The 20,895-nt window shown below is 40.1% G+C and overlaps 1 protein-coding gene across 1 annotated transcript in view; it reads left to right on the top strand.

Annotated features, from left to right (window-relative positions):
• LOC114616755 (ankyrin repeat domain-containing protein 26-like) overlaps nt 1–4,059 on the top strand; it is a 32,445-nt gene extending 28,386 nt beyond the window's left edge. Inside the window, exons 7-10 of the mRNA XM_028762202.1 lie at nt 1,098–1,388; nt 1,602–1,816; nt 2,784–3,003; nt 4,018–4,059. Of these exons, the coding sequence (XP_028618035.1) occupies nt 1,098–1,388; nt 1,602–1,816; nt 2,784–3,003; nt 4,018–4,059 (768 nt within the window). The remainder of the gene's footprint in view (nt 1–1,097; nt 1,389–1,601; nt 1,817–2,783; nt 3,004–4,017) is intronic.
• The last annotated feature ends 16,836 nt before the right edge of the window (nt 4,060–20,895 follow it).

Below are 20,895 nucleotides of genomic sequence, written 5' to 3'. Positions count from 1 at the left end.
TTCAGTAGCACCATCTCACCTCCCATTCAGTAGCATCATCTCACCTCCCATTCAGTAACATCATCTCACCTCCCATTCAGTAGCATCACCTCACCTCCCATTCAGTAGCATCATCTCACCTCCCATTCAGTGGCATCATCTCACCTCCCATTCAGTAGCACCATCTCACCTCCCATTCAGTGGCACCATCTCACCTCCCATTCAGTGGCACCATCTCACCTCCCATTCAGTAGCATCATCTCACCTCCCATTCAGTAACATCATCTCACCTTACATATCTGTGTCACTTTATTTCTTAAATCACCTCAAAGTTCAATTTCTCAAAGCCAAAATTTTTTTATAATCTACATTTAAATGAGGCTTAATGTGGCCAGCTCACTTAGCATCCACTTCAGTAACTTGAAATTAGGCACTAAAATAACTTGAAAGTGTGTTCTTCCACATGTTTGGCAATAGAATCTGACAAAGCCGTTGGCAGTGTTGCCTACATTAGAATTCACTGTGTGGCTTGAGCTGCCTCACAGTTATAATATCATGTACTGAATTTAAGTCATTTGTATTCACAAATAAATATGGATCATATCTCTCATGGGAGATATCAGTTCTTTCAGAGAATCATTACATCTTAGAATTCAATTCAAATATTATCAAACATTTGCAGTTCAGGAAAAAGATTATTGACATTAGAATCATTAGTTATAAGATGAAGTTATTATTATTTTCATGTCTTATTTTTCTTCTTCTGGGAGCCAATTATCTATAGGACCTATATAATGCCATATGATATTGCCATGTCTTCTTTATAAGTGAAGATAGATACTGTAGGAGGCATTCTTCTAAGGGGTGACTTCATGTTAAAACTATAGAAAAATAACACTTACGTAACAAAGGTAATGAGCATAAAGACTATGTTCTATGACTCTTGGTGAATTTTTCCTTGTTGACTTTCTGAGTAATTAATAACAATGTCATAAGAATCAAGTAGACATGACACTTTGTTACACCTAAAATTGTGTTAGATTTTGTTGCTTGTATTCTGTTAGACCATTGTCAACTCACTTTCCTTAGCACCAAGGTGTATTATTTTATGTCTACAGAGTGATGATCTTACTGAAAAACTGGAAACCGCATCTTCCAAATGTCTACATCTCTATAAACAGAATCAGCTGCTTCAGCGGGAGTTACTGTCTATGAAAACGATACAAAGGAAATATGAAAAATTAAAGAAGCATAAAAAGAAGTTAGAACAAGAAGTAGTTAACCTCAGAAGTCACATGGAAAACAATATGATAGAATGTGGTCGAATAGAGCAGTATAAATGGGAAATCGAAGAGAAAACAAAGCAGGATTTGGTGGAAAAGTTAAAACAAGTCAACCTATTCTTGCAGGTTAATTATATGCAATATGTCTTCATCCCTTTCACTGCAAATAATATTCTGCGTGTACACCTTTTATGTATGCTTCTACTTCTCGTGTCACTAGCTGCTTTAGAAATTTTAAAGAAATTGTGGGAAAGGCTGGTCAAAATGAAAGGGAATGGGTGCATAAAAACTACTTGAGCTGCAGTTATTTTTGAACTGTTTGTGTTCAATTTGCTGTAGACACAAGCAGCATATGAAGACAAACTAGAGAAGTTAAGGCACAAACAGAACGCTTCGGTACGAACTCAGATGGAGCTCAGAATAAGGGATTTGGAGTCTGAATTCTCCAAGATGAAAAGTCAAGTTGATTGCAATCAAATAGAAATGGAAAACTATAAGCAGCTCTACCTAGAAGAAGTGAAAATAAGAAAATCATTGTCAAATAAATTAAGCAAGTAAGTCGAAACTCAGAGAGGACAAACTAGGCTCAGTATTCTGTCCCTAGAACACAATTTTTCCTAAAATGGGTAATAGCAATTGGTGTGAAAATCAACTGTAGGATGTAAATTTGTAGGCTGGTACCAACTCCCAGTCCCAGTGCTGTTCTAGCACATGCAGTGTCAACCCCACCCTCACAAAGTCACAAAGGAAAAGAGAATATCATTTTAGAAAATAAAACCAACAACATAACTTACCTTAAGGGGCTGGAGAGGTGGCCCACCGTCTAAGAGTGCATACCGTTGAGCATCCGTTCAGTTCACAGCACCCACGTCAGGCAGCTTACAACACCTGTAACTCCAGCTCCAGGGAATCCAGTGCTTCAAACTCTGCCAGTACCTGCAATTATGTGAGCACATGTATATTCCCCTTTTAAAACAATTATTTTTAATAACTTCATCCATGTCAACTTATATCTCCTTTCTATAAAGCTTTGAGTCTCTCTTTATGCTATCCTATAGTTAACCTGGCATATCTCTAAAGCTCTGTATTTCGTATATTCTCATTACCAAATTCCTGCTTATCATCCTCTCAAAAAGAAACATTGAAAGGTTAGGAAATGATAGCTTGAGCCCATGGGTCATGGGATTACTGTTACTATTGCAATGGGCACGTCCTAGTCACTTGATTAGGTTTGTTTGTTATTACCTGAGGGTCCCTAGACATAGACTCTCCTTTATGGTTTTCTATTGTACCTTAAACCACAGTTTTGTCCCAGGAAAACATTAGCATAAGACTTAGGAAAGTATACTTTGGAAAATGTTAAGACATAGTTTCTGATTCAGTACAGGACTGAGAAGAAGACAGAAAGGGTGGAGCCCTTCTGCTCAATGGGGAATGTCATTAACTGTTTTAAAATGTAGGTTATTTAGGATCTACTCAGGAACATGAAGTGTGAGGAATTTATTTTTGCACTCTTCATAGAACAGATGAAAGACTGGCAGAGGCCAAGACCAAACTTCTCCTGGAGAGAAAACAGAACAGAGATTCACACTACAGCATGGTTGACACAAGGCCTGTGCTGGAGTCCACGCGTCCTAGAGACAGTAATAAATTTTTCATTCCAAGAAGTTTCTCTGGAGAAAACATGCTTACATCAAACCTCTGGCACTCAGTTGAGACCATGGAAAATTGCAAGACCAAGGTTAGTTTTCTCTTCCTTTCCTTTGGACTCCATTCCTGAGGTAGCTCTTGCTAATTCATATCATACCAAGTTATTTAGTTGCCTGACACATAATGAGTGACCATTATAATAATGTATGCTCGTGAAGAAAGAAAATAGAAATTTTATAATTTTCAAGATTTCCAAAACCCTTGTTTGCAAGCAATACTCATCTGTTGACTTGATGTTTCAGATGTAACTGATCGGTGGACTTCCGGCTTCTTTAAAAGCTTATCAGCTCGCTACATTAGCAAACAGATGTGACTGCAGAAAACTAAAGGTTTTCCTTGCGAGTGATTTGATTTGTGCTTCTATATTAGTTTTAGGATGTTTTTTCCTAGCTGAGTGAAAAAATAATTTTAATGTAATTGATGTGACTCAAGGTTTGCTTACAGAACTGGCCAAATTCTCAATATTAACTCTGGTGTCCTATAAGCATCATGACATCTGTCCATCTTCTATTGTCTTCATCAGTTGTGTGCTTTGCTGCTTTAAACTGTTTGAGGCAAACTTTCCAGTGTCCTCTTCCTTACCCACTCAACTTTGGGGGAGCCTCCCCCTTTTATTCAACCATCAAGCCCAATTCTTGTGCCCACAACTTCATGAATGTGGAATGTGTTGAATCCATCTGTGGCAACAATCTTAAAGAAAACTGTCACTCTTTCAACAGGTATCAATTGTAATAGGTTCTTTGATAGGACTGAAATTTCATGTCCATCTCCAATTGCCATGCTGATGTTTCTTCTGGCTTGAGCTTGCGCCAGGCTTCTGTATGCTGTCATAGCCCTGTCAGTTCATATGTGCAGTGGCTGCTTTACCTGGAAAATACTGATTCTTTGTATTCATTCACCTCTTGCTTTTACATTCTTTATGTCCCTTCTGCAATGATCCTTTAGGGTGCCATATAAATGTGCCACTTAGGACTGAGTATTCCGTAGGCTCTTATTCTCTGAACCGGGTCCAGTTGTGAGTCTCTGTGTTCATGCTTATCTATAGCAAACAGAAAGCTTTTCCATGAGGGTTGAGGACATGCGTTAATCTGTGGATGTAGTGGTAATTCATTAGAAGTCAGTTTAACATGCTGTCCATTTATCAGATGAATAATAGTAGGTTCTCCCTGAGACTCAGGACCTGTCTAGCCACAGGCTCTTGACTCAGTAATGGTGGCAATTTTTGTCTTGTTTAACAGTACTTAAATCCAATCAAACAGTGTTGGTTACTCTGATGGTGTTTATGACACCATCGCACCAGTTAACAATTGCTATCATACACCACAGGGTTTCTCCACCAGCTACAATTGATGATTCTCTTCCTCCTCCAGTAGCATACGTAGCATGCTCCAGCACTATGCAAGCTAGCAAGAATGAATAAACTTTACAGGTCAGGACCAGTTTGATTTCTCCATGTCCCATTGCTCAAGTATGTGGTGTCTTCAGGGGTAGGATGATGACATCTAGTTTTGTGGATAACCAAGAGCATTGGCAGAAACCTGTAATGTTGGCCATCAAGGCCAACAACACCTACAGAAGCAACCTGTATCCAGGACTGGGCTTTTATTTGTTAGACTGTAGTGTCTAGTAGGGGCATTGTTGCCATGTTACAGAACAACTCTATTTTGCCTCTTCTCTGTACATGTATACATATACTTTCATATATGCATTAGTATATGTATTCTGCATTAGTAGGTTTCAATAGGACTTTTTTGAAATCTCTAATGTTATTTATCCTTCCCAATTTTATTCTTTTACCCCACCCTCTGCCTCTTCACCATAAATTAACCCTGTGGGACGCACGTGTAATCGTCTCACCAGCAAGAACACACACGTGAACACACATCAGGATCCTTCCGTAGGAACACGTTTATTCCCAAAAACAAAATGGTGGGGCTGGAGAGATGGCTCAGTGGTTAAGAGCACTCATTGCTTTTCCAGAGGTCCTGAGTTCAATTCCCAGCAACCACATGGTGGCTAACAACCACCTGTAATGGGATCCAATCCTCTCTTCTAGTGTGTCTGAAGTTGGCTACAGTACTCATAAACACAAAATAAATGATTTTTTAAAAACAAAACAAAACAAAACAAAATGGTGGAAGAAGACGCCAGGCCCGGGAAAGCACTGCTTATATACCCTTAGAGCGGTGTATTCACCTCTGATTGGCTGCTTACTCATTGCGCGCCAAAACGCCGTGGGATGGGCTTTAACTTTGGCGGGCTTTTACCATGGCACATGCGCAATTTACTTGTTTACTAGGAAAAATCCCAGAAGCCAGCGCCATCTTCCAATGGTGGATTTTGCCAGCACCCGCTGCGGCTTCCTACATCTGCCCCTTTTTTGTTTTATTGCAGAGGGTGGTAGTAGAGATCCCTGGGAAGGTTTCGTAACTCCCATATTTGGGGGTCTCACAGTGGGTCTGAGTCTCTTTGGAGGGCGGTGCTCAAACTCTTACCCGTCACTGGGTCAGCCTCCCCACCCGGGGCTGCCCTGTCTTAGGTGGCCGAGGCTTATCCGTCTTCTATCCGGATAGAAGGACTTACCAGACCTTCTATCCGTGGAACGAACACCTTAGTGGGCAGGGACTGCGTATAGAAACGTTTGAGGCTTTACAGGGTGACTTTACCAGAAGCCCTTGGGTACAGCGGCTGAGGAATCTGTCTACTGGCTATTTCTTTTTGTTTTGTTAAACAGGCACTGGTCAATGTCCCGTGTCTTAGGCTAGCTGACGTTTTTCCACAGCCAGCACCAAAGAATGGTGAGCTCTCTGTCTAGGCTACGAGGGTCGCACACCCACACCTGGCATTCTCAGAATGTGCGCCCCAGGTTGTGGCCACTCGTGGTGTCACTGGGTAAACTCACCACTCGTGGTGTATCTCTGGCATATGGGATCAGCCTATTCCCGTCGTTGGGACCAATGGCAGCTGGCCTGGAGACAAAAGGATGGAGCTGTCTATCTGGCTGTTCTTGGCCTGTCTAGTGTGGTACCAGTCATGACTCAAACTCAAGCCCGATCAAGCAAATTCCATCTTGGGGGAATAAGCGATCAAGGACTAATAGTTTAAGACAGTCTCCCTTACCCTATCAGGTGCAATGGAAGCAAGTCCTCTGAGTGCAAGGGCTAAGGGAAACAGAAAGAGATGCAAACACCCATCCCTGTGCAATGGAGTCATCTCCTAGGGGTGCAAGGGCTGTTTGCCTCAAAATTCAGGTACCACAGCTACACAGACAAGGACCAGCCAGGCCAAGACTCCTCACCGACCCAGTGTAATGAGCAAATCTTTTGGGATGCAACGGCTGATGGCCCAACATTTAGCACCACCACTAGTGAGGGGGAGACTACTTATTTTCGAAGCAGTGATAGCCACACTGCAGGGGAAGCCCCTAGTTCTTTGGTCACAAGCACCTGTGCAATAATAGCCTTGTCAAGATTTTGTTGAGCTCTGAGTTTGCAAGCCAACCAAAAAATGAACACTAATCCGCAACATAGGGCATACCAAACAGGCCTACTCCCACCCACTTAAAAAAAGGAAAAGAAGAAAAGAAAAAGAAGGCTGAAGAAATCTAGGAGGACAGTCCCTCAGTTGGGGACAGATCCACGCGCGTCGAGTTGATGTTCACCACAGCTGCTCTCAATTTTCTGAGTGTCTCATTGAAGTTTTCTGACCAATTTCCTGTAAGATATTGAAACAATTTTCTGGACAGATTAGCTACATTATGTCTGACTGGTATGGGTTTTGGAAAGGCAGATAATATGGTCCATCGTCGTTCCCCCGATATACTAGGAACCTGTATCCCTTGGATCAGCACAAGGGCTGTCATCAGAGTTTGGAGGGTCCGCTTGGGTGTCACCTTCTAATATCGCGAGTCGTCACGTCAGCCGCTCTGGAAGCCAAAACGGGTTGTCTTCTTCCTGTGGAAAGATACAAACTGCTCCCCTGGCTTTTATTAAAATAGAATCTGGACCTTTTCATTGTCCGGTCAAGATGTCCTTTTATTTGACCAACTCTTTTGGCCTGTCAGGCTCTAAAATATTGAGGGTAAAAAGTACTAAAAGCTGTTCCTCTTTCATCAGTTAATTGTCAAGGGGAATTAGGACTTGCATCTCTTTTGAGAATATCCAACAGAGGTTTACATTCTTCTATGGTAAGCTGAAAATGAGGTTTTAGCCAATTAATATCTGTTAACTTGAGAATCATTAAAAGTAAACTATTTTTTGTATGTACACCTGTAAGCCAGAAGATGGCACTAAATCTCACTATGAATGGTTGTGAGCCACCATGTGGTTGCTGGGAATTGAACTCTAATATTTTTAGTTGTGAGTCTAGCCTTTAACGGCAGAACCATCTCTCTAGCCCCAATTATCCATTCTTATTGGAATTTTCTGTGTCACAATTGAATTCTCAGATATTGAAAAGATACTGTCTTTGAATCTTTTCTGGAGCAACAAGTACTCTAAAATCTTAAAGCTCATTGTACTAGAGCAAAGGCTTGTAGAGAAACTCCTTTAGAGAGATTAGCCAATAAAATGTACAATGAATAATATACACTGAGAGATTCAAACGCTTTAACCTTTTGTATTAAAGCAACAACAAATTTTTTAAGGCCAATAATCATTCTTTGAGGCAAGCTTTTTTAATGAATGGCTTCACAGGCTCTCAAAATCATGAGCAACTTCACTTAATGTAAACCTCTCACCTTTACCAGGAGGTAAAGGAACTGTATAAAACAATCTTCTAAATCTATAATAATTTTATATGTATTTACTTGAATGGCAGCTGGAGTAGGCAAGTCAGGCTGTAGTGCTCCATTAGTTTTATAAATCTTAAATTTGAACTTTGTTTTTGGTTTGGTTTGGTTTTTTTGTTTTGTAGACCAGGCTGGCCTCGAACTCAGAAATCTGCCTGCCTCTGCCTCTCAAGTGCTGGGATTAAAGGCATGCGCCCCCACTGCCCAGCTCTTAAATCTAAGCTTCTGCTTCACCCACTTTGTACAAAGTCTTGATTCAAATGTAAATGTTTTTAATCTTGGCCTATATCCTGAGGCCTGGCCCAAGGATTATCCTTCCTGTACCAAGGACAAGTTTCAGTCAAGTAACCTTGGTCACCTGACTGTTGCTCAAGCCTCTGTTCTTGGGACAGTCACTTTAAAAACTATCTAAATTTTCACATTTAAAACACTCCCCATTCCTATGGCTCTGTGTAAGCTATGGCCAGATCCTGATTGTATGAGGGTGTAATTTCATAGAAAAGACGAATGTATCTGAGTCTGTCTTTGCTTGTATGGTCTGAGAGCTGTGTAGGCAGTTTAACCTGATTAGCACCGCGCTGACCTTCTCCTACAAGCATGTTAAGATCTCAGTCTGCATTGTCTTAATTTAAATGTAAATGTTTTTAATCTCTAGCAGGCTAGCACTGTATCACAACCTGTTTTAAATATTTTTATTTAACTCTACCTGCTGTCCCCCCCTTCTATCACATGGGCGAATCAAAAAATTTTAAACTCAAGATTACAACTGTCAACTGTAGCCAATGGAATACTGGCAGTTTAACTAAATTTTTAAATTTCTTTTGTAACATTAGAGTATAACCATTAATTTTGAGAAGCAAAAGCAAAACCAATTTAAACAAGCTATTTTCTCTAAAATCAAGACCAAGTAGACTACCCCTATGCTACAAAGTTTTGCTGCCAATTTTTACATATAAATGCATGAAGCAGCTTTTACTATCTCATTGAAGAGATATTGGTTTAAAATCTTACTTTTTATACACTTGGTTTCTGAATGACTCTAACCCTGAGTTAGTTTTACGCCACTTTTCGTTACCAAAGTTGTAAATTTCTAATCACACCCAATAATTTAAGCCAATAGTCTATAACCAAGACATGTAGAACATTTTTATACTTTTAAAACCAATCAGAAACAACAATGAAGTGGCTACATATCTTATTTTTAGATCAAACAAAATTTGTTGCTTTTTCTAGCTGTAATTTCAAGAGAAAAGCACCTTGTCACAGAGATTTTTCTAAGACAAAACAACTCTTAGCTTCTTTATAAAACCCAAAATGTTGCTGATCTCTTTTAAAAGCAGCTTATGCCAATTTCAATTCCTGAAAAGGCTTTTTTTAGCTCAGCTCAACTCTTAGCTACAGGTGTAGGGTAGCTGATCAGCTTCTGTTGTGTAAATTAAGACTGTCTTTGAAACAAAGTTAAACTAGCCCAAAGGTTGGATCAAGCAGTTTTAACGATCTTTTCTTTTGAACATGTAACAAACACAGAACATTTAGACAATGAAACAAAAGGCAAACACAAACAGTGGACATTGGCACGCCAAGGACAGACAACAAAGAAGGACATCTAAGAGCTACAGAGAATCTCAGGACGTCTCCCGAATTCTCTGTTTCTAGATGAACTCTGAAATTCTTTTTTGTTGACACAGCTCAGAGAGAGGACACCTGTATTTTTAAAACCCTTTCTCTCTCTCTCATATTCAAGATGTAACTTTTCATCTCGTTCATTGGAGATGTAGCAGGCAGCTATTGTAACACATCAGTACCCTGCTTTCTAGTTTTCCAATTCCTTTTAACCCTGCTCTTTCCACTTGAAGCAGCTTTTAGACTGCAGGCAATGTCTGTTTAGAATTCTCCTGACCTATGTTTTGCTGTCACCTCCTAGGCAAAATCGGCACAGGGTCAATATCTCATTCACCTAGACTGTATCCCCCGAAACACTCTTCTTGCAAACACAGCCTCCAAATAACCATCACTAGCGCCAGCACTTGATCTCGCCGTGGCGGCCGTTTATCTGGATGGTATCTTTCCTCCTCATCTATCTCTCTTCATCTGAGTCTTCTGTCTTGGAGGAAGTTAGCCCCTCCGACTCAGAGCTATCAAACAGTAAAAACCCGGGCTCCTTTACCAGATAAAGAGGTTTCTTTTCTAGGGCTTTTTCGTCTTTTCTACTTTTCTCACCCAGGGCGTCGTTTCCCTGACCTTTCACCCCCTTGGATCGAGGGTCCGTGGGAGGGCCTAATTTCTTCGACATGTCTTTTTTCCCTTTTTCTTTCTGAGTTTCTAAGCGCTTCTTTTCCTCTGTTTCTGACATGTTGGCCTGTAATCCGTCTAGCACTGCCCAGCTTTTCTCATCCTGCAAAACCAGAAGGAAGAGTACCAGCACTGCCTGGGGAGGGAGACGAAATAATTCAAGTCCAAACATGTCTCTCAGAGATTTTTACCTTGTCCTACGGTTCTGGATTAACTCCAAGAGTGGAGGGTCTTCTTAAACAGTGCCGGCGATGGTGGATTCTCCTGGGTTTCTCGGCACCAACTGTGGGACGCGCGTGTAATCGTCTTGCCAGCAAGAACACACACTCGGACACACATCAGGATCCTTCCGTAGGAACACGTTTATTCCCAAAAACAAAATGGTGGAAGAAGACGCCAGGCCCGGGAAAGCACTGCTTATATACCCTTAGAGCGGTGTATTCACCTCTGATTGGCTGCTTACTCATTGCGCGCCAAAACGCCGTGGGATGGGCTTTAACTTTGGCGGGCTTTTACCATGGCACATGCGCAATTTACTTGTTTACTAGGAAAAATCCCGGAAGCCAGCGCCATCTTCCAATGGCGGATTTTGCCAGCACCCGCCGCGGCTTCCTGCATAACCCCTTCCTGTTTCATAATTCCTTTTTAGCCTTTCATACCCCTGCATTATTTATCCCTTCTTTTGAAAGTCTCTCCATTGGTACTCCAAATGAAACACATGTGTTAAAAGATTCAAGGTGACGTCAACAAATGCGAAAACTAAACAACATATGTGATGTTTATCTTTCTGGGGCTAGGTTGCTGCACTCCAGGTAATTGTTTCCAACTCTACCCAATTACCTAAGAAGTTCATTTGAAAAAAGTAGCAGATACAAAAATTTATTTTTAATAGCTGATTAATTTATGTTAATAGCTTTTTCTTAGTAGCTGAGTAATATTAATTGTGTAAATATACTACATATTTATTATCCATTCATCACCTAATGGGCATCTAGGCTGTTTCTATATCCTGGCTATTGTAAATAGAGCAGCAGTGAACATAGACACATAAGTATCCCTGTAGTGGTACATAGAGTCCTGTAAATATATATCTAAGAATTGTAGAGCTGGGCCATGTGGTAGATGCATTTTCAGCTTTCTGAACAACCTCCACCTTAATTTTTACACTTATTGCACCACCTTGCAATTCAACAACAGTGAATAAGTTTATCCATTTCCCTACACCCATGCCACCATTTGTTAACATTGGTTTCTGTGATCTTAACCATCCTGATTGGAATAAAATTAAAATAATGAATGTAATTTTAATTTACATTTCCCTGATGGCTAAGGATGGTGAACATTTTAGAAGTGTTTCTCAGCCATGTGTGTTTTATCTTTTGTGAAGCTGGCCTATAATTTTCTCTTTTCATTTAGTCTTTGTCTAGTTTGGTAGCAGCGTGATGGAAATGTTTCTTTGTTTACTATTTTGTGGGATAATTTGAGGACTTTTGGTGTCAATGCACAAGATGACAGGCATGGTGGCTGGAGCCGTAAGTTGAGAGTTCACATCCTTGAATTGTGAGCAGGAAGCAGAGAGAGTGAGCTAGGACTGGTAAGAGCCTTTGAAACTTCAAAAGTCACCCCAGTGTCATATATTCTCAGCAAGACTGTACCTCCTAAGCCTCCCTAAACCATGCCATCAACTGGGGACCAAGCATTCACTTGCCCAAGACTATGAGGGACATCTCATTCAAACCATCATAAGGTGTAATAGTAGCACCTATATCCAGGGAGCAATCAATGGTCATCTAATCTGGCTTTAAGGCCCACAAACTAGGAGATAATTCGTTCATGGCAGTGCAAACGTAGCTCACTTGCCGAGGTTGGTGAAGCCAAGGACCCTACAGGAGAACCTACCACTACCACTTTGCATTCTAAATACTCACACCTTTTTCTTCATCAAAAAACGCTTGTTTTTACAGTAGACAGAGACCCTTAGAGACACCCACAACAATCTTTCCACCAACTCTTCTATGACGTTCCCTGAGGTTTGGGTGGTAGAGACTGTGTTGTAGGTCAGCTCTTCTCTATGTTTTACCAGTGCGTGTCTTAATTAAAGGTGATGTTTTCCTTTTTTATATGTAAATGAATGGGTAGATGTATACTGTAATTAAATTTTTTAAAGACAAAGTTTTACTATATAATCCAATTGACCTTGTATCACTATGTAGCCCACGATGGCCTGGGCTTCATCATTTTCTCTTGCATCAGCCTCCTTTAAGCAGGAATTTCAGGCATGTGTTATCACAATGCTCTAAGACAGTATTTTAATGATATATAATTCTCACCACAATGTCTCATTTAGATTATCATCAGGTGATGAATAGATAATAAATATGTAGCATATTTATACAATTAAGATTGATCAGCTACTAAGAAAAAAGCTATTAAAAATAAGTTAATCAGGGGGCTGGAGAGATGGCTTAGCGGTTAAGAGCACTGACTGCTCTTCCAGAGGTCCTGAGTTCAAATCCCAGCAACCACATGGTGGCTCACAACCATCCGTAATGAGATTGGATGCCCTCTTCTGGTGTGTCCGAAGACAGCCAGCGACAGTGTACTCATAAATAAAATAAAGTGTACTCATAAATAAAATAAATAAATAAATAAATCTTTAAAAAAAAAAAAGTTAATCAGCTATTAAAATGACATTCATTTACTCATATAATAAATTAATAAATTCGTATATCATAAATAATATCTGACTGATTTCAGGTGCTTCAGGAGTGGGAACGAAGTATAACCAGAGAATTAAGACAAGGTAGGTGCCAAATTTTATTTGTTGAATTTAGGTTAATTAACTGAGTCCTGAAATACAGTGAACAACTAGTTGTATCGCTTTCATTGTTGTTTCTACATTACTATTTGTTCTTACAAACCCAAGTGGAAGGTGGGAAAAGACAAGCATCCTTAGTGAAGAGTGTATTCATACACCATTTATTCTTGTCCTATGGCTTAGAATTTTTGAAACTGTCTGTACCTTATCTGGCTTACCACTCTCTGCAATCCTTATGAAACTGTCAGCCTCCCTGCTGAAGCTATCCCTAAAGACAATGCTGTAGCTTCTAAAAACTGTAGGGACCACAGGCAACTGAGGAGTCCTGAGAGATAGACAAGTACTCTACTCTGAGCACACCGGTTGGTTACCCAGTACCAAGTGGTCAGCCCTGAGAACACACACACAGGCGACAGTACAGAGACAGAGCAGGGTGTACTAAGGCATTTAGTAATACATGCATGTATGTGTGTGTAACAAGAACTAGTGAGAAAGAGGCCATGGATTTGAAAAAGGGTTGAGGAGGGGTATATGAGGGGACTGACGAGAAGAAAGGGAAGGAGAAATGATACAATTATACTATAATCTCAAAAAATAAAAAATGATTAAATATGAAAATGTAGTGGCATGCTGATCTTCTCAGATTATGACCAAGAAACCAAGCTTTATTTACTAAAGCTAACCAACAACAATAAAAAAAAAAAACCACACTTCATAAACTGTCACCTGACAAGCGCTATTTCAAATCTCCTAGGATTTCTTCCCTTATTTGTTTAGCTTGGGGAAAGCGTATGTTTCTTTAACTTCCCCACTTCTCTGCTCTCAAGTCTTTCATTCTGCTACTGGCTTTCTTAGTACCCATCAGCTATCACCTCCTAGTGCCTCCATCAGAAAGCCATACCAACACAACAGAAGGTATCTAAGTACCTTCCCTTTGTTCCGGCAGTGCTCTGTCTTGTACCTATCAACAAGCTGTGACCACGTGGACATTGTCTATTCATCTGTCCTTTCTTTTAAAGCATCATAGTGTTTGGTTGTGGAAGAATGAATTATATAAATCTTACGTGTCATGTCAGTGCCTGTCATAGCATCTGGCTAATGAAGATTATGTGAAGATGGGGAAAACCAAATGCACTGACACTTAATCACACTGGCAATTAATTCAGTAACTACTACTAAGTTATGTATTATAGTTTGTATCATGATATTTTAAATTTTTCTTTATTCTTGAGACTTTCGTACAAGATATATATACATATACATGTACATGTACATGTATATGTATATATATATCTTCCATTTCCCCCTTCATCTTCCCTTGTATCTCCTCCAATATGTCCCCTCCCACCTCCATGCTTTGTTTTGTAATTTGCCAGCTCCAGTTAGAGCTGCCATGTGTGCATGGGTGTGGAGCAATCCACTGGAGCATGAGGATCCTTATAATGGCTACATTCCCCCAAAAGAATGGTTACTTGCTCCAGCAACTGTCAGCTGTCAAGAGCTCCTTCCTCAGTAAGAGGTAGAGGCTGGAATGCATTAGCCCGTCTGTGCCAGATACTGACCTTCTGTAGGCCATGAACTCATCTGCTGTGAGTTCATGAATAGGATAGGCATTTCATGTCCTGACAATAGCATCTCCCTCCCCACCCTCTTGCTTTTATGTTATTTTCACCCGTTTTCCTTCACGATTCCCCAAGTCTTGGGTGGGTAGGGGGTCGTCCTGTTCAGGATGAGCACTCAGTCGCTTACTCTTAGCCTTCTGACCAGTTGTGCATCTATCTCTCCATTGACTTCTGTCCACTGCAGAAAGAAGCTTCTCCGATGGATGCTGAGACCAGCCCAGGTCCACAGGTACAAACACAACTATTTAACTGACATCATGAGCATTAGAAATATGAGTGGGCTCTACCCTCCAGCCTATGACCTATCCTGCTGCGTTATTGTTTTGTCGTCCTGATAAAAGGTATAGCCATCAGAGAGGAGGGAGCCTCAACTGACAAAATGTCAGGAGCCACCATAGGAGAAGCTAAAAACTAGCAGGTGAGCTTCCTGAGATGGGTCTGCCTTGGATTAGAATCTACAACAGCCCCAGTAGGCAAGGCCCCAGAGAAGTCAATTTTAGGAACAATTCCTGCTATTAATATGCTTTTCCTGTCATTATTAAATATATAACTGTCCCTAGGCATTAGGTCACCCTTTTGAGCAGATCCCTGCATACCTACAAAGATGTGCTATCTTGTAGCGATGCTATACAGACAAATAGATAATAATTCTATAGAATTCCTGATTTTATTCAAATCAGGAATAATGTTTGTAAGAAAGTTTTTAGAGATGGTTTTAGTCACTAGAAAGATGCAATAAGGTTAGAATCAAGAATAGAATGTGCCCACTCCTCAGAATAGTAAGTAAAGGCTACATAATAATAAACACGATGAGCTTTCATAATCGCACTAGTAAGAGAAATAGACTTGGGACAATTTTGTGTTCAAGAAAAACCACTTAAGTCCAAGGATAAAGTCATAGGTGTGCACTACGATAAGACAAGGCCATGTAAAAGCTGTTGCTTTGAACTTTTACTGAGTATATTATGATGAAATACTTCTTTGAACTTAATATCAACATCCTTGTGTAACTCCCATTTATGTAACATTTTATCTCTGAGGTGATTTTCTAAAAACAAAACAAAACAAAAAACCTTTTTTGTCTAAGAAGGTATAAAAAGAGCAGAGAAAAGAAATAAAGTTGTTGGTTGTTGGTTGAATGGTTTGGCTTGGGGAGCTTTGCCCCATCATCCATCCATCCATCCATCCATCCATCCATCCATCCAAATGTGTATGTCTGTTTGTCTACATGTTTGTATGTAGGGCTTATGTGCATATGTGTAAGCATGCATGAATACATGTGGAGGTAATTGTGACAGTTGTGCCTAGCCAGAGTGTGGGTATGTGTATGAATGACTGAATGTATATGTGTCTGTGCATATCTGTATACCACATCTTAATTCTTTCCCTTTCCTTTCTCTCTGGCTCACAAAGAGTTAACCTGCCAGGCCAGCTGAGTGGCTTCTGACTGCCTGGCCAGAAAAAAGAGCACTAGCAATAAATCACTTAATTCCCTGCTGCTTAACAGTGTGTGTAATTACAGATGTTAGCACTTATTAAAGCTTATTAAAGCACAGGTAATAAAGAGTTAAGTTTTAGCGCTTAGTGAAGCACAGAACAGTAAACAAGAGTTAAGTTTCCCTATCTTTTATTTAAGCATAAGGAGTTAAATAAAGCACAGAGAGTTATGATGTTTAAGAAAGCACAGAATTAAAGAGAAAAGAAGCCAGTGGGTTTGTTTTTAACTTTGTAAATCATAACTTTTATTACTGCATAGTTTAAAGTTTAACGTTTTCCTTAAATCACCAAGATAGAAGATTTCATAGCCTTCCCAAAAAGCACCACCAACTAGAAACCAAGTGTTCAAATATGTAAGCTTATAGGGGACAATTTTTTTTATAACTTTTTATTAGATATTTTATTTACATTTCAGATGTGATCCCCTTTTCCCATTTCCCCCCCACCAAGGAACTCCCATCCCATCCCCCCTCCTCCTGCTTTTATGAGGATGTGCCCCCACCCATCGGCCCACTCCCACCTCCCCACCCACAAAGCCAGTGTTTTTAAACCATAGAATAAGCAAGAAAGTTTTTAGAACCTTTTAGAAGTTATCAGCAAGCATTCAGTATAGAGAGCTAGAAGGCCAGAGACCATCAATCTTTAAAGCAATGTCTGACACTGTGTCCCTCTTCAAGCCCATGCAAGGCTGGGCAGGCTCCCAGCAACAAAATGTCTCCATAATACTGCACTGTAGGTAAGGTAGGGCATTTTTTCAATTTGTGATTGATGGGGGAGTGATTGATCCACTACCCACCCCACTGTTGATAGTGCCAACCCTGGACTGGTAGTTGTTAGTTCTATAAAAAAGCAGCAGGCTAAGCAAACCACAAGGAATAAGCCAGTTAGCAGCACTCCTCCATGGCCTCTGCATCAGCTCCTGCCTCCTGGTTCCAGCCCTGCCTGAGTTCCTGTCCTTACCTCCTTCTGTGTTAAACAGTTATATGAAGTATAAGCCAAATAAACTCTTTCCTTTCCAAAGTTGCTTTGGTCATGGTGTTTCGTCACAGCAATAGTAACCCTAACTAAGACACCAGCCACAGGCTTTTGACCAGGATTATAGTACCAGGAAACCAATCTTCTCCTAAGGACAGACCTCAGATCCAATCAGAGAGCAGATAGTCACCCATAGTAGGCATGCCACTGCCACACCAATGGGACATACTAGGTTCATCTTCATTAACACTGATGAATTTTTAAAATTTTCTAAAACTAATTCATTGTCAATTCACTATAAAGTCTTTAACATAGAGAATGTTTTCTTTGCAGCTTCTGCTGAATTTGAATCTGGACTCCATAGAACTTCTCTTCTAGAATTTACTCATATATGAAGTTAGAATCTTCCAAAAGGATGTATCAGAAGAATATATAGAGATTTTAATATGAATATATATATGTATATAACATTTGAAATATAACATTTACCTTTAATATGTTACTTGGCTGTTCACAAAACATTTTTTCCAATATATATGTTAAATATTAAAGAATATTTTTGTATCAGAGATAAGTAGAAAAAATAAATATTTAAACTATTTTTGGATCTGTAATTTTTAAGTAAACATAACAAGTGAACACACATATCACAGAGTTTTATGCATTTAGACTTCTTTAATGTTAGTTAAGGCAGCAAAGAAACAAAGTGTTAATATTTTGGTGGAGTTTAAATGTCACCTTAGTGATGCCTTATTTGCCAATTTTTATCAGTCCAAGAACATTCCAAAGTATAAATATCAACTCAGTATACTGGTACAAAAGCCATTGTTAACACATTTTAATCTAACTTTAACAAAATTAGGGATAAAGGGGGAGAAATTGCAACAGACACTTTGGAAATTCAGACAGTTTTAACGACATACTTTAAAAATCTTTATCCCACCAAACCACACTATCTAAAAGAAATGGATCAATTTCTACATATATATGGGGTAACAAAGCTGAATCAAGATAAAAAAGAAATAATTTGGATGGAAACATAGCACCCAGTGGGTTACAAATGGTAATTAAAAATCTCTTGTTGGGAGCCAAGTCCAAGCAGAAAGCGGCTATCATCTTTGCAGCCATCTCAGGCCATATACCCTGACAGGAGACTTGTTTTTCAACAGCCTACAACAGCTGAGCACACTCTGATAAATATCTTGTTTTTCTCCCATATCTTGTTTTGCTGTTTAGTGACCCCAGCTGCAAGGTCCACGTGATATCCACGCTGCAAGGCACGTGACATAGTGCCTTTAGCTGTGCTTGTCCAGGAGGGCAAGGCACATGGTAGAGGGTATAAATATTCAAGATTTCCTTTCAATAAAAGAGACTTGATCAGATTCTCTGTCTTGTCTCCATTCTTCGCGTCTCTCACCCCTCCATCCCCACTCTCTCTCTTGCTAGACCCTGACCCGCGGACTGGAGCAGCAGCTCGGGCGGGACAAAGTGGCCCCCAAATGTGGGGCAGAACGGGTCGTTACAATCTCTCAACTAAAAAAAATGCCTAGGGCCAGATGGACTTAGCTCAAAATTCTACCACATATTTAAAAAAGAATTAACACTAATACTCCTTAAGTTATTCCATAAAGCAGAAAATGAAGAACATTTCCAATTTTTTAAAAAAACTAATAATACCCTAATACACAACCAGACATACCCTACAAAAAAGAGAATTATGAGCTAATACCTCTAATGAACAAGAATATTCAATAAAATTAGGGTCATTCAAGTCCCGTACCAACTTGTTAGGAACCATGACTTGCTCTCATCTCCCTGCCTACCAGATTCACCCTATCCCAGTCTTCTTGCTGCCAGAGACTCTTTAGCTACAGTTAGTACATACCCCGTTAGGCTACCTGTACTATCTTTCTTCAGCTTCATCCTTTCTGGTTACCCAAGTACCACAACCTCCTTTTGGGCACTTCCCCTGTCTTTGGGACCAGCTGATCCCAGCTCAGTTACTATTATGAAGCTTCCATACTTGGTATAGTCCCAGTCTATCTGCACTTTCTGCCACAATTCCCCTCCACTAGGGCAGCCTAAGCTCTGCAGCTGCTCTCACAGCCACCTCCTGTGGTTTAGCCCACTCCTGGACTCACCAGATGCAAGTTCACTCCCCACCTGGGACCCCCAAGCCATCGTATAAAAAAGAGACTCGATGCTCTGCCTGCTGCCTGAGCAGGAACCTTCAATTGCCCTCCTCAGTCTTGAGACCCATTTCTAGTCAGTGCCAGAAAATTGTTTTAGGCTTCTTGACCAAAGTTCTAAAGGCACCAGACTCCAGAGAACAAAGGATATAAGATAGAGGCTGTCATCCCAAATACCAGATAAACAGGGCAAATCGAGGTTCCAAACCTGATATGAATTAGACGCCCCCCTCGAACATTATAAGCACCACTGGTAAGTAAGAAAATTACAAAGAGAAAAAAATCAACCAACAAACTAACTCTAGCTGTGCAAATCTTTTTTTTTTTTTTTTTTTTTGGTTTTTCGAGACAGGGTTTCTCTGTGTAGCCCTGGCTGTCCTGGAACTCACTCTGTAGACCAGGCTAGCCTCGAACTCTCGAACTCAGAAATCCGCCTGCCTCTGCCTCCCAAGTGCTGGGATTAAAGGCGTGCGCCACCACCGCCCGGCTTGTGCAAATCTTAAAACAAAAAACAAAACATAAAAAAAGAAAAGTATCACTTTACCTAAAAATACAAGCCCATAGTAATGACAGAAATGAAAATGACACGGATGAATTCCAGACAAAGAATTCAAAGGAATAATTATAACCACAGTCACACAATTCAAAGATAGAAAGGAAGAAAGAAAGAAAGAAAGAAAGAAAGAAAGAAAGAAGGAGGGGGAGGGAGGGAGGGAGGGAGGGAGGGAGGGAGGGAGAGAGAGAGAGAGAGAGAGAGAAAGAAAGAAGAAAGGAAGGAAGGAAGGAAGGAAGGAAAGAAAGAAAGGCAGACAGATGGAGAAAGAAAGAAAAAGAAATCAATCCAAGACATAAAAATAAAGTTTGAATTTTTTTTTAAGATTTATTTATTTATTTATTTATTTATTATATGAATACACTGTAGCTGTCTTCAGATACACCAGAATAGGGCATCCAATCTCATTACAGATGGTTGTGAGCCACCATGTGGTTGCTGGGATTTGAACTCAGGACCTCTGGAAGAGCAGTCAGTGCTCTTAACCTCTGAGCCATCTCTCCAGCCCTAAAGTTTGAATTTTTAATGAAAACCCAAAGTGAAACAGTATTAGAAATGAAATAACGAACCAGTTACAGAACTCAGTGGAAAGCTTTAGCAAGAGACTTGTTGATATCAAAACTGGAGAGTCAGGGACAGAAGACAAAGTCAAATGGGCTCATTCTACAAAAGCTAATGAGAAACTTTTAAAACTGTATGAATGGAATCCGCGAGAGTCTGGAGACACCATAAAAAGACTGGAGACTTTTAGCTTTGCCAGCTGCCTGGGATATTGGCATAGAAGAATGATAAGAAAACCATCACTAAGGCATAGAGACCATCTTCAGTAAAATCATGGGAGATAACCTCTCAAACCTAGAGAAAGAGATGCCTAGCCCGGTGTAAGAGGTCTGTGTAAAACAAAATAGACAAGACTGAAAAGGAAATTCCCATGGCATGCTATGTTTAAAACATTAAACTCAGGATAAAGAGAATTGGAAGCTACAATGGAAAAAAGTCAAGTCACTCATAAATGGACTATTTAGAACAATACCTGATTATCTGAAAGAAATTCTTAAAGCCAGAGGAGTCAGGAAAGATTCCAAGCTGTAAAAGAACACACTGCCAACCCAGACTACTATACTCAGCAAAACTATCCCTGAGAATTGGAGGAGAAATAAAAATGTTTCCATGCAAAGGATAGATAAA

Source organism: Grammomys surdaster, unplaced genomic scaffold (genome assembly GCF_004785775.1).
Source record: "Grammomys surdaster isolate TR1022 unplaced genomic scaffold, NIH_TR_1.0 62, whole genome shotgun sequence".
NCBI classification, from domain to species: Eukaryota; Metazoa; Chordata; class Mammalia; order Rodentia; family Muridae; genus Grammomys; species Grammomys surdaster.
This window is presented reverse-complemented; position numbering and strand designations above follow the sequence as displayed.